Source organism: Mytilus trossulus, chromosome 13 (assembly GCF_036588685.1).
Source record: "Mytilus trossulus isolate FHL-02 chromosome 13, PNRI_Mtr1.1.1.hap1, whole genome shotgun sequence".
NCBI lineage: Eukaryota > Metazoa > Mollusca > Bivalvia > Mytilida > Mytilidae > Mytilus > Mytilus trossulus.
This window is the reverse complement of record NC_086385.1, coordinates 8,335,799-8,350,661: the sequence shown is the minus strand read 5'-3', so window position 1 is coordinate 8,350,661 and position 14,863 is coordinate 8,335,799. Positions and strand designations below refer to the sequence as shown.

Sequence of the window (14,863 nt, the reverse complement as noted above, 5' to 3'; positions counted from 1 at the left end):
TAATGGTTTAACTGCATCCTTGAACAATAAGTTCTACTTTGACATGATATATAAGGATACGAATTGGCATTATAAAATAACAAAGTGCAGAAATTCCTTATTCATCTAGTACTGTCAATTCAGAAATTATAACAATGTTTTCATTATTACCAAAGAATGCCACATGGTTATAATCACAATAATTTTAAATTAATATTTTGAAATTTTGTATATGAATTAAACAGATTTTTCACTGAGTTTCAAAAATTACAATTACATTGTATTATAAAATGACAAAATCACAATAATATTTTGTAAATGCACGCAATAGTTTCTAAAATTTATAGTTTTTTTAGAAATAATAGAATTTGATTAAAATGTTCTGATGATTTTTACTGAGTTATTTCCCTGTAAATTAACTGTACTTACTTCCTTTCAATCCAAAATCTATCTGTCCTGGGAGTTCTAGAAGTTCTGACTCACTCCTGGTTAAGAACTGGTACGTAGAAAGTGGATGTGACGCTAGCTCGTCAAGCTCAGTTTCATCTTGGATGTCCAAACCAATCACAAAGAGACCAGCGCCATCGTCTTCAAGCCTTTCAGCAGCTCTCCATGCATTGTTAGTGTTCAAGCTCTTGTCCTGTCCCGTCAACAGCAACACAAAGTTCCTAGCATAGTCCCTATCGCCATTACGTGGTCGTAACATTCTCGTTCTTACAGTATCTAAAGCCCTTGCTGTGTTAGTTGATCCAGGGCGGTAGGTTATCCTATCAATAGCCCTTGCCATCTCTTCGCTGTTGGAATATCGGTTCAAGTCAAACTGTCTATCGGCAGTTGTACTGTATCTCATAACACCAATTCTAACTTCATCATCATTGACACTGAGTTGTCGGGATAAAGATTTAGTAAAACTTTTCATCCAGCGGAAATGTTCTGGTTTGACAGACGAGTCCATTACAACAACCAGATCATAACCTGAGTCTCTTGGGGTAGTAGTTGGTCGAGGAGTTGTGGTTGTTGCTGAAATAAAATCGAAAAATTAAAAACAAGAATGTGTCCATAGTACACAGATGCCCCACTCCCATTATCATTTTATATGTTCAATGGACTGTGGAATTGGAATAAAAACTCTTATTTGGCATAAAAATTAATATTAGAAAGATCATATCACAGGGAACATGTATATTAAGTTTCAATTTGTTCTGACTTCAACTTCATAAAAAACAAACTTGACCAAAAACTTTCACCTGAGGCGGGACAGACGGCTGGACAAACGAACAGATTTCTTGGGTACAGATTAACCAATAATTCAAATTTTCTAAAGGTTTGTATCCACTCTTGTAAAACCACATATACACGACAATATAATATGTGTACTTAATAAACGGGGGAAAAAAATCCACAGTCAATGCAATGGTCTAAATTCTCCAGAAAATCAATTCATTATAAGAATAAATTGATCTAAAATTCCATTATAATTTTGATAATCTAACCACCATTTAAAGATGAACTTACATGAAATTTTAAAAATCAGAGAAGAGATTTGTAAAAGATAACAAGGACGATGATGACAACTGAGGACAAGGGATGACGGACAAATGATGCCAAGTGATGAGAAAAGCTAGAAACAGATGAAGCTTGACTAATTAGGTCACCAACTTTCATATAAATATTTGTTTGTAAATAAATTGGTGTTCTTTAATACTGTCTTTACATCTAAAAAAAAATATATGGAACAAGAATGTGTCCTCAGTACACAAATGCCCCTCTCGCACTATCATTTTCTATGTTCATTGGACCGTGAAATTTGAGTAAAATCTCTAATTTGGCATTAAAATTAGAAGGATCATATCATAGGGAACATGTGTACAATGTTTGAAGTCGATTGGACTTCAACTTCATCAAAAACTACCTTGACCAAAAACTTTAACCTGAAGCGGGACAGACGGACAGACGGACGGATGGACGGACGAACGGACACACAGACCAGAAAACATAATGCCCCTCTACTAACGCAGGTGGGGCATAAAAAAGCTGTTTCAACCTCTAAAGTGTGGTTGGTGAAATAGATTAAGAGCCCTTTTTAATATGTTAAATTCTTATAAATTTTCTTCTTCTAAGCCATTGCCAAATTAATATAAAGAAGTGTAGATATATAAACGAAAATAACATGTTCTACCAAAGAACTCATTAATATAGTAATTATAAAAAAAGCTTCAACTTCTTTGTAAAATTCTTGATACAGGGCTTGTTCGTTTGTTGTTTCTTAAGGTGGTACCTAACACTTTCACTAAAATTAATTTGGCTCGTTTAATTTTCATAAAATTTTGACAAAGTATTTATTTTGACCATTTAACAAAAATATAAAAATTTTGAACCAACCATTTTATCAGAAAAATGACACTGGTTATATAGCAGTTTGACCAATTTTGATCATTGAGAAGCTTTAAATTTACAACAAAAAGTAATTAAAACGTTAAGCTGACTTTACAGAGTTATCTCCCTGTAGTGTTAGGTACCACCTTAAGTCCAGTGGCAAATACTTCATTGTCAGGTTAAAAGTCATTATGACAAATACACGTACTTGGTGCTGCTGTTGTAGTCAACCGAGGACGTCTTCTCATTGGTGGAGCCCTCGGTGATTCTAAAAATAGAGATGATAATCAGACTTTTAATATGTTATTTGTCAAAACTTATAAGAGCATGATTGATAAAAACAGATATAGTTTGCTTCATTTGACTTACAGTATAAAGGCCTGATGGATAAAAATAGACTTATTTGACTTGATTTGACTTATAAGAGCATAATGAATACAAACTATCTACTAAAGCTGCATTTGACAATAAGTTTTTTACTCCTATTGTAGTCTGATATAGATCTTACACAATTGCAATTTGTTACGTGCCTAGTCAGGAATTTGACAGTTGTTATCCATTCGTATGACAGTGTTTGGGCTTTTGCAGTATGGGCTTTGCTCATTGTTGAAGGCCTTATGGTGACCTATAGTTGTTTTAATGTTTGTGTCATTTTGGTCTTTTGTGGATAGTTGTCTCATTGGCAATCATACCACATCTTCTTTTTTGTTTTGAGCTGTTGATTTTGCCATTTGATAAGGGACTTTCTGTGTAGAATTTTCCTGGGAATTTGATATTTTTGTGATTTCACTTTTTACACCTGTTGATATTGATCAAGAGTCAGTTTGATGTTTAATCAATTCTCTTAATAAATCAAACAATTTTAAAATAATTTAATTTTGGATGCAATGCGTCTTCTGATTGGCTGACGTTGTTTTGTTATCAGCCCATAGACATAATTTAGTCATGTGACCGTGACGTCATCAATGTTTTTTCATGATTTTCTATGGCTTAAAATGGAATTTAGAATTAAATTTTAAGAAATGACTGTAATATTTTTTCTGTCTATTCAAATAACCTGCAGCTATGCTCATTATTCAGTGTGAACCAACGTTTTTATGTTATTTCTTCATAGGCAGAAAAAATCTTACAGCCATTCCTTAAGTAAATAAACCAATGAAGATACTTTTTTAAATTTTGCTGTTATGTGATACTATTGTTTTGATTTATCTTTTCAGTTGAGAACTTAAAAGTAATTTACCGTTTTTGAGTGCAATTCCCAGTTGACCTGGAAGTTCGTACAAATCGCTCTCACTTCTAACCAAGTACTCGTAAGTACTGAGGGGATGTGATGATGTCTCGTCAATCTCTGTACGGTCTCCAATATCCAGTCCAACAGTATAGATAAAGATTTCTTCATCTTCTGCCTTCTCAGCTGCTTCCCAGACCCTATTGGTATCTACAGAGATAGAAAAAAAATGTCCTTAAGGATGTTCTTAGGTGAGGTTTTGGAATTGGTGTCAAATGTTCGGACTCCTTGGTGTTTTTCCATACAATACAATGTAAAATATTTTGCCCCATAACACCCATTTATTTTTTCATACAAGACTTGATAGATCATGAAAGGTCATTTACCAAAAATAAAGAAGATTCTTAATTTTTTTTCTTCGGTTTTGAGACCTAATAATACCAATGCAAATATAAGGTAAAAGTCCAAATCAGCCTTTTCCCACCATATTTTAAATCTCAAATATCTCGAAAATGAGGTCCATGACCTATCAATATTTTTAGCTTATTTGTATCCTTAATTGATGCTCTACCAGCTTATAGTATCAATTTTAACTTCTTAATTTATTAATTTTTACCTAACCTCACCTAAGTACATCCTTAAGGTGGTACCATACACTTCCATTAAAATTAATTTGACTCGTTTAATTTTCATAAAATTTTGTCAAAGTATTTACTTTGACCCTTTAACAAAAATATAAAATTTTCAAAAATTATGAACCAACCGATTTGTTAGAAAAAATACACTGCTTATACAGCAGTTTGACATACACTAATTTTGATCATTGAGAAGCTTAATATTCCTTGTACAACACAACGTAATTAAAACGTATAGCTGACTTTACAGAGTTATCTCCCTGTAGTGTTATGTACCACCTTAATTCAGGTGCTAAGGTAAATCTATACAGTATAATATTAGGTCAATATCAGAAAAGTATCAAATATCAACATTTTTTTAAAAAGCTTTAAAGGCTAATTCATTAAAACATGCATGCTACCAAGGTAAAGCACCTAAATAAAAACTTAACTAACTGGTACATTTTCACTATGCGAAAACATAGATGACACCCACCCATAGTTGACATTTGGAAGTACCTTCCCTAGGTCTAATGTATGTTTTTAAGGAAAAGCCCCAAGATCTTAAGAAATTGACCGTTTCAGAATCTAATGCATCCTTGGTAATATTTTCAAAAGCGTACACCAAAGCGTTTTGATTGGTTTAAAACATTATAAACAATGGAAATTCAACCAATGATTTAACGTTATTTTCATTTTGGGGTACGAACAATGAAATTACCCATGATGCTCTAGATTTTGAAATGGCCAATTGACATCCTTGTTTTCATGAAAAGAAGTCAAGGAGGTTATAGTTTCTATTTTAAAAAATATTCTGATCCCGGAAATTGATGAAAAAAGTATTCCGTTAACGGAGATGACCAAAAAAATTAATTCTGAATCCTGAAGATTCCCCAATACTTTATACTGTTATATTCAAAATTTAATTTCTAAATTCAAAGTATTCATGAAAACCTTAAAGGATTTACGAAATTTTAGAAAGCCTTTTACATTAAGGGAAATAACATTAAACTTCAAGGGATGGGAGAGGGGGGTACCAAAAATACCTTAAAGTGTCAAAATGTAAAAAAAAAAAATTTTTTGAAAGAGTTGAAAAATAATTTGATTCTGGCAAAAAACCATAACCCCCCCCTTTAAGTTAAATGTTTACTCTATTACCTGCGCTCTTGTCATTGTCTGTCAACAACAAGATGAAGTTCCTGGCATAGTCTCTATCACCCTGTCTCTTTTTAAACATACGTTGTCTCACTTTATCAATGGCCTGATCAGTATTAGTTTCTCTGTCGTTTCTGTATGACACCCTGTCTACGGCACGTTTAAATCCAGCGCCATTTTTATCATAATCTTGAAGATTGAACTGGACATCACCTGTTCTACTGTACCGCATCAGACCAATTCTATATTCTCCTCCATCGACATCCAGTTGGTCTGGCAAAGTCTTGGCGAAATTTTTAAACCAGTCGAAATGTTGTTGCGATACAGAGGAATCAATAACAACAACTAAATCGTATCCATTAGTTCTTGGAGTTGTTGTTGGCTGAGGAGTTGTGGTTGTTGCTAAAAAAAGAAATTGAAAAAAAAAAAATATTATATGGAAATAGGCATTATTGTGTGTTTTTCTATGTTGAGATGTTATACTATTGTTTCACAAAAAAGGGAGAAGGTTTGGTACCATTAAAACGTTTAATTCTACTGCAAATGTTTGCACCTGTCCTACGTCAGGAATCTGATGTACAGTAGTTGTCGTCTGTTTATGTATTTCATACGTGTTTCTAGTTTCTCGTTTTTATATAGATTAGACCGTTGGTTTTCCCGTTTGAATGGTTTTACATTACTAATTTTTGGGGCCCTTTATAGCTTGCTGTTCGATGTGAGCCAAGTCTCTGTGTTGAAGGCCATACCTTGACCTATAATGGTTTACTTTTATAAATTATTATTTGGTTGGAGAGTTGTCTCATTGGCACTCATACCACATTATAAATCATTTTTTTTCAAAAATAAGGCTCAAAGAACTTTTTATATTATTTTTATATATATATATATATATATATACGCGAAAGCAAATTTACAGATGTAACATTGTTGGGTTGATGTTTAGACGAGTTGTATATATATATATATATATATATAACTCGTCTAAACATCAACCCAACAATGTTAGATCTGTAAATTTGCTTTCGCAAATTTTTGGTTCTTCCCTCGCCGGGATTCGAACCCATGCTACTGTGATATCGTGACACCAAATCGCCTGCACTGCAGCCGTCCCGCTAGACCACACGACCACCTGGGCTCTCAAAAAAAGAGCTTTCGGTGGGCATATGTTACCTTTCCTCGTCAGTTTTAATCTAGCGGCGTACTACAGTACATGATATATAAGGCATGAAGATGTTATTGTTACAGATCAGCTAAATTATCTATAGTAAAGGATCCTACAAATTAATGTAAGATACAGTCACAGAAAATAATTATATTCATAAGTACGTCTGAGTCAGTGACAACCCTACAACAGATGTGTCCATCGGATCGCCATCAATGATGGTGATACATGGCTGTGTACATAATGTATATACAACTCGTCTAAACATCAACCCAACAATGTTAGATCTATATATAGTGTTTTATTAAAGTGCAGCCTGATATAACATTATAATACAATTATGAAACATAGTTTATGCCAGCCAGCCTTCATAGACTTATGATGCACTGTAACTATAAAATTTATATTAACAATTACAACATACACACATGTTGTTGAATGAATACACAACGTCAAAGTGGGCGTGTAGCCATAAAAATTGACAACATTGAAAATAGAATTAATACTTTTAACCAATAAGAATCTTGACGGTTAATCTTGTATCTTCCAAATTTAATTTTAAATAAATGATAAAAAAAAATTAAGAATCAAGAGGAGAATGCTTCACAAACTTTACTTTTATTTTATTTTTAAATAAATTGGTGTACTTTAAACATCAAATCAAAAAATGGGTTTCATCCTAGCTTTAAGTCATTTTTGTAAGTGTGCTTGGTGATATGTTTCTACGTTTAATTATTTAAATTTTCTCATTTTTAGCAGTTGCCAAAACTTATGACAAAAATAACATGTTCTGACAAAAAGCTTTTTTTCACCAAAATTTTCTAGCTTAATTTTAATGCAGGGCTTAAATTTTTGTTGTTTCTGTAATGTCCAGTGGCAAATATTTCATTATCAGGTTAAAGGCACAATACACATACTTGTTGTTGTTGTTGTTGTTGTAGTCAATCGAGGACGTCTTCTCATTGGTGGAGCCTTCAATGGTTCTATGAATAAAGAAATGATAATCAGAATTAAAATTCAAAATAAAATTTAAAATAATAATTTGACTTATAAGACCGTGATAAATAATAACTATATACATTATTTGAACAAGTGCAATTTGTTTCATCTGATTTTTAAATAGATCAATTAAATTATTGATGTGTAACTATTATTTTTTATAACAAGATTATATTATCATTTTCTATGTTAAGTTAACGGTGAAATTGGGGTCCAAACTCCACTTTCGCATTAAATATGAAAGATCATATCATAGGGAATATGTGTACTAAGTTTTAACTTCATCAAAAACTACCTTGACCAAAAATTTAACCTGCTTGAGAGATAAGAGAGACAATTGGACAAAAAGACCAAAAAAAATGTATGGAACTTTTAATTTCAATATTTTTTAAAAATTTAAAAAAATCAGATAGGAGCTCTGTAAAATAAAAAGAACTTTTACTTACACTAAAACCAGGTTTTACCCACTATTTTCTTTGAAAATACCTGCATGTACAAAGTCAGAAATATGACATTTGTTTTTGAATTGGTGCCATTGTTGAATATAGTTGATTATTTACTTTTGTCATAAAGCCTCCACTTGTTAACTTACCTTGGAGTTTTTTTGGTTTTTGTTTGCCTACCAATATTCAAAAGGTAAATTCATAATACAGCTTTTATTTATCTTTTCAGTTGAGAATATAGATATAAAGTGCAAGGCTCATCAAGCTTTTTAAATGATTAAAATTCATCTGTTGAGAGTGGAGAAATATTGAATTATATGCGAATTATAGTTGCAGAACCTGTTTCTCTAATGACTTTTATCCTTGCTTTTAAAGAATTTTGTGTTCTTGATATGTGATATCATTGGACATGGTCACCTTTTTTCATGAAGTCATAATGGAAAATTTCAGAAGAAACCAAGAAAATCTCATAATTAAATTTCAACCAATCATTTGGTGGAAACAGATATTTCATTAGTGAGAAGAAATATTTTCCTCACACTGATCAAGAAATGTGTGAAATGCACAAAAATTAGTTAACTAAAAAGTAATTTACCATCTCTGAGTGCATATTTAAGTTGTCCTGGAAGTTCGTACAAATCACTCTCCCTTCGGACCAAGTACTCGTAAGTGCTGAGGGGATGTGATGACGTCTCGTCAATCTCTGTACGGTCTCCAATATCCAGTCCAACAGTATAGATAAAGATTTCTTCATCTTCTGCCTTCTCTGCTGCTTCCCACACTCTATTGGTATCTACAGAGATAGAAAAACAAATGTCCTCAACAGTTGCTTAGACAGACAAATAAATATTCATTGATTTATTCGTTCAGTGTACATGTTGTATGTTCACTAGTTTTTGTCAATATGTCTTTTAATTGAGTCAAGCCATTTCAGTTGATAATTCATAGTGTGTCTTTCTATGTTGTGATGTTATACTATCGTTTCAGATAAGGGTGAAGGTTGGTACCTATTAAAACTTTTAAACCTGCTTCCTATTTTTGCCCCATGTCCTACCTAATTCAGGAACCTGTTGTTCAGTGGTTGTTGATGTACTATTATAACTATGTGTTATACAGTAAAACCTCTTTAAACCGAAGCTCTTCAGGAATTAAGATTTTGTTCAGTTTTGGCCCATGGTAGGTTTTATCAGGTTCACAATGCACATAATTTGATATGACGGTGCTTTAGAACATGTTTGGTTTATTCAGGTTTTTGGTTTATACAGGATTCGATTTGGCTAGGTTTCACTGTAATAGTCTCAGATGTGGTTTATAAGTGTTTCTAGTTTATCATGTTTTATATTGATAAGACTTAAGAAATAATTCATGGCAGCCGTATATTTGTTTTACCCAATTTTGATAATATTATAATATTATATAACAGTCGTTTTTTGTGAAATACTGCGTTTGCGCTAAAGGTAGATATACTGCGATGATACTGGTTGACAATAAAAGGTCGTCATGTTAGAATGTTGGTTTTCCTGTTTGAATGGTTTTACACTAGTCATATTAATAGGCCCTTTATAGCTTGCTGTTCAGTGTGAGCCAAGGCTCTTTGTTGAAGACAGCACTTTGATCTATCAAGGTTTACTTTTACAAATTGTGACTTGGATGGAGTGTTGATTCCTTGGCATTCATACCACATCTTTTTATGTCTATAGATACAGTATGTACCTATTAAATTTAGTTCAATATCAGAAAAATATCAACATCAAGTGCATCAACATTTATCATGTTTATCTAAGGGGCTTACCAAACTGCAAGTTTTTTTTGAAAAAAATTCTGATCCCCAATTTGATGAAAAAACAGATGACAAAAGAAAAGTCTGAATCCAGATTTTCCTCTCACCTTATAGTGTTAAATTAAAACAAGAGGCTCTCAAGAGCCGGAATCGCTCACCCTAATTTTTTGGTTAAATCTCTCATCAATGCTTATTTTGGCTTTTCAATTTATTTAAATGTTCTTTGAATCGTCCTATTTTCTTCAAAAGCAAAAAAAAAAATCATTTTCTCCTATGTTCTATTTTAGCCATAGGAGCTATGTTTCTTGACAGACAAGGAAATAAAATATAAAATTTATACTAGATACTCTGAAACTCATTTAGCCTAAGTTTGGCTGAAATTGATACAGCAGTTTCAAAGGAGAAGATTTTTTAAAGTCAACATGATGAACAAATTGTGAAAAAAGTCTTTAAAGCGCAATAACTCCTTAAGGGGTCAATTGACAGTTTTGGTCAAATTGACTTCTTTGTAGATCTTACTTTGCTTAACATTTTTGCTATTAACAGTTTATCTGTATCTATAATAAAATTCAAGATAATAACCAATCAATTCAGGGGCATTATACCTGAAAAACCAGTGTCCCAATTCAGCTGAAAATTTCAGGACAGGTAGACCTTGACCTAATAAATACTTAAACTTCTTGTCTTATTTGCTCTAAATGCTGGAGTTTTTGAGATATAAGCCAAAAACTGCATTTTATCCTGTGTTCTATTTTTAGCCATGATGGCCATGGTTTTTTTTTTGACGAAATAGAAAATAAACACAAACTTTATTTTATACACCCTACTGATCATTCAGTTGAAGTTGAATTTGGTTGAGTAGTTTTAGAGAAGAAGATTTTTTAAAGTTAGCAAATATGATGAACAAATTGTGAAAAATTGTCATTAAAGGACAATAACCCCTTATGGGGTCAATTGCAAATTTTGTTAATATATACTTATTTGTAGATCTTACTTTGCAGATCATTTTTGCTGTTTACAGTTTATCTTTATCTATAATAATATTCAAGATAATGACCAAAAACTGCAAAATTTCCTTAAAATCACCAATTAAGTGGCAGCAACCCAACAACATTGAACAATGGGTTGTTTGATTCATCTGAAAATTTCAGGGCTGATAGATATTGACCTAATGAACATTTTTACCACTGTCAGATTTGCTCTAAATGCTTTCGTTTTTGAGATATAAGCCAAAAACTGCATTTTACCCCCATGTTTTATTTTAAATAATGGCGGCCATGTTTTTAGACGGATCAAAAATCAAAGCACAAACTTTGTGCAGGATAATCTAAGGAACAATCATGCTAAGTTTCATCCAAATCCATTCAGTAGTTTCAGAGGAGAAGATGTTTGAAAAATTGTTAACGACGACAGACGATGACGACGATGGAAGCCAAGTGATGGAAAAAGCTTACATTTCCTTTTAGGAAAGGTGAGCTAAAAAAAAATTAATTGATAGCATTAAAAAACTAAATAAAATATTTTGAGTTTTGCACAAAAAAAAATTCTGACTACACAAAACTAGAGGCTCTAAAGAACCTGTGTTGCTCACCTTGGTATATGTGAATTAAACAAAGGAAGCAGACAGTTCATGACAAAATTGTGTTTATGTGATTGTGATGTGTTTGTACATCTTACTTTACTGAACATTCTTGCTGCTTACAATTATCTCTATCTTTAATGAACTTTTTCGTGTAGTTTCAGTGGAAAATGTAAGTAAAAATTTACAAATTTTATGAAAATTGTTAAAAATTGATTATAAAGGACAATAACTTCTACATGTTCTAGGGGTCAATTGACCATTTTGGTCATTTTGACTTATTTTTTTAGTCTTAAATTGCTGTACATTATTGCTGTTTACAGTTTATCTCTATCTATAATAATATTCAAGATAATAACCAGAAACAGTAAAATTTCCTTAAAATTACCAATTTAAGGGCAGCAACCAAACAATGGGTGGTCTGATTCATCTAAACATTTCAGGGCAGATAGATCTTGACCAGATAAACAATTTAACCCCCTGTCAGATTTGCTCTAAATGCTTTGGTTTTTGAGTTATAAGCCAAAAAACTGCATTTTACCCCTATGTTCTATTTTTACCCATGGCGGCCATCTTGGTTGTTTGGCCGGGTAACAAAACACAAATTTTAAACTAGAAACATCAATGATCATTGTGGCAAAGTTTGGATTAATTTGGCCCGGTAGTATCAGAGGAGAAGATTTTTGCAAAGGATCATGGAGATTTACGAAAAAAGGTTAAAAATTGACTATAAAGGGCAATAACTCCTAAAGAGGTCAACTGACCATTTTGGTCATGTTGACTTATTTGTAAATCTTACTTTGCTGAACATTATTGCTGTTTACAGTTTATCTCCATCTATAATAATATTCAAGATAATAACCAAAAATAGTAAAATTTCCTTAAAATTACCAATTAAGTGGCAGCAACCCAACAATGGGTTGTCTGATTCATCTAAAAATTTCAGGGCAGATAGATCTTGACCAGATTAACAATTTAACCCCCATGTCAGATTTGCCCTTAATGCTTTGGTTTTTGAGTTATAAGCCAAAAACTGCATTTTACCCCTATGTTCTATTTTTAGCCATGGTGGCCATCTTGGTTGGTTGGCCCGGTAACAAAACACAAACTTTAAACTAGATACATCAATGATGATTGTGGCCAAGTTTGGTTTAATTTGGCCCAGTAGTTTCAGAGGAGAAGATTTTTGTAAAAGTTAGTGACGAAGGATGCAGGACGATGACGCCGACGCCAGACGCTGGACGCCAAGTGATGAGAAAAGCTCACTTGGCCTTTTGGCCAGGTGAGCTAAAAACATAATCCCCTTGAATTTAAATGGTTTCATCCTAGCCCCCTATATAAATTAAATGGTAGCTCCCGCTGATCCCTTACCTGCGCTCTTGTCATTATCTGTCAACAACAAGATGAAGTTCCTGGCATAGTCTCTATCACCCTGTCTCTTTTTAAACATACGTTGTCTCACTTTATCAATGGCCTGATCTGTATTAGTTTCTCTATCGTTTCTGTATGACACCCTGTCTACGGCACGTTTAAATCCAGCGCCATCATTGACATAATCCTCAAGATTGAACTGGACGTCACCTGATCTACTGTATCGCATCAGCCCAATTCTATATTCTCCTCCATCGACATCCAGTTGGTCTGGCAAAGTCTTGGCAAAATTTTTAAACCAATCGAAATGTTGTCGGGAGACAGAGGAATCAATAACAACAACCAAATCATATCCATGTGGTGCTTCAGTAGTTGTTATTACCACAGGGGGTCTTGTTATGGCTTCTGTAATGATAAATATACTAGTACATAAATTTACAAATACACTAGTACTGGTATTGTGATAACGGATGTAGTAAGGGCATCTGCAAAGATAGAGGAACAGAAATTTATAATACATTGGTATATATAGTTACAGGGGTGTATTAAGGACATCTGTAAAGATAAATTAAAGGAATAAATATTTACAGACACTTTTGTAACTAATATACAGAGAGTGCAGCAAAATGGGCAAGGGCTGAGATGATAAGATTAAAAGAACATAAATTTACAGAGTGGTGAACCAGGGGGGAGCTGAAAAGAAAAAGTAAAATATTTTTACAATACATGTATATTGGTATAGATACATGTACAGAGGGTGTAGTAAGTCATGTAAGTAAGGCGCTAGGGCTATTGCAAAGATAAAGGAATGGAAATTTACAATACATTCCTAACATTTCAGGAGGGTGTACGTAGTAAAGTCTTTTGCAAAGATAAAGGAAGAGATATTTACAAAACCTTGAAGACATAATAAAGAAGTCATTCTTATATGAGGAACACATCCATCACAACAAGTCTTCATACTTTGTCCCTCATTTATTGAATTTACAAGAGTTATCTCCCTTTAAGATAAAACAAAAATACTGAAAAAATATAGCAGAGGCGGAATTAGGGGGAGCACTTTTGGGGAAAAAATGTGGTTGCTTATACATGTAAAGGGAATCACTGAAGTGTGACTAGAGCATGCCCTCTCTTAGGCAGGCAGTGGGCCCCCACTTATGAAAATTTCTAGACCCACCGTCATATATTAGTGTGATATATATAAATTGTTTCAAAAACAACATTTTTTTTAATGACCTACAATGATGCATTATTTGGAATTTTAATTTAAGAACTCCAATTTTCACAAGTTATAATTTTTTGTGATTTACCTGTGGTTGTTGTAGCGCTAGGAGTAGGTCTTGTTGGCCTTGTTGGTGGAACCCCTGTTCACACAGAATACACAGATATATTGACAATACAATACAATACAATTAACAGTAAAGCATATATACAATACAGTAAAGCATATACATTGATACGTACGTATATATATAAGCAATGATTATAAACTAGAGATGATTTTGTTCAAATAAAATTAATCAAAAGTTTTAAGTTTATCTGAAAACGTTTTCAGCCAACTTTCAAAAAGATCTTACAAGAGGGTACGAAAGAGGTTTTTTTCGTGCAATGTGTTTTACCATTTCTATTTCATGTGCAGCCGTGAAAAAGGTTCTTTATTCACTGTGTTTCATGATATCGGTAAAGAGATCAACATGCAAGACAGTTTAATTGTTCATTCATCTTGAACATGAACATGTTGAAATGGCAATTTTATTGCACGTTTTTCCTTCCAAATACCCCCTCCCCCTTTACTACATGCCACTCTTATAAAGTCTAAAATATGTTTTATTTTTTTTATTTTCAAGAATAATCATGACTAAATAATTTGATCAACTGAGAAAAATCATCCCTAGTAATATGAAAAATGACAATTATAATGATGCACACTGGTACAAATATAAGATGTTAATGTTATATACGAATAGGATGTAATAAATATAAAATGGTGTTGATGAAATACTGTGGCTTGTTAACCCTTTCCTCCAAAATGACGCTTTTAGACGCCGCCCCCATGAGGGTACATGTATATATTTCAACATGGTTTAGAAAGGCATTTGTACTTTTGGTGGATACACGTACCTACGGCAATCATATCATTGCCCCTCTCTTTGATTTTGCAATTGCAAGGTATAGAT

The 14,863-nt window shown here is 32.8% G+C and overlaps 1 protein-coding gene across 8 annotated transcripts in view; it reads right to left on the bottom strand.

The window, feature by feature from the left end:
- LOC134693929 (uncharacterized) overlaps positions 1-14,863 on the bottom strand; it is a 92,859-nt gene that overhangs the window by 24,974 nt on the left and 53,022 nt on the right. For 5 of the 8 annotated variants that reach the window (XM_063554872.1, XM_063554873.1, XM_063554875.1 and 2 more), the window contains 8 exons: positions 13,997-14,050; positions 12,687-13,091; positions 8,552-8,749; positions 7,432-7,497; positions 5,356-5,754; positions 3,596-3,793; positions 2,564-2,623; positions 409-999 (listed from right to left, as the gene is read on the bottom strand). In XM_063554872.1, the coding sequence (XP_063410942.1) occupies positions 409-999; positions 2,564-2,623; positions 3,596-3,793; positions 5,356-5,754; positions 7,432-7,497; positions 8,552-8,749; positions 12,687-13,091; positions 13,997-14,050 (1,971 nt within the window). The remainder of the gene's footprint in view (positions 1-408; positions 1,000-2,563; positions 2,624-3,595; positions 3,794-5,355; positions 5,755-7,431; positions 7,498-8,551; positions 8,750-12,686; positions 13,092-13,996; positions 14,051-14,863) is intronic. The other 3 variants (XM_063554877.1, XM_063554879.1, XM_063554880.1) reach the window with 1 other exon arrangement.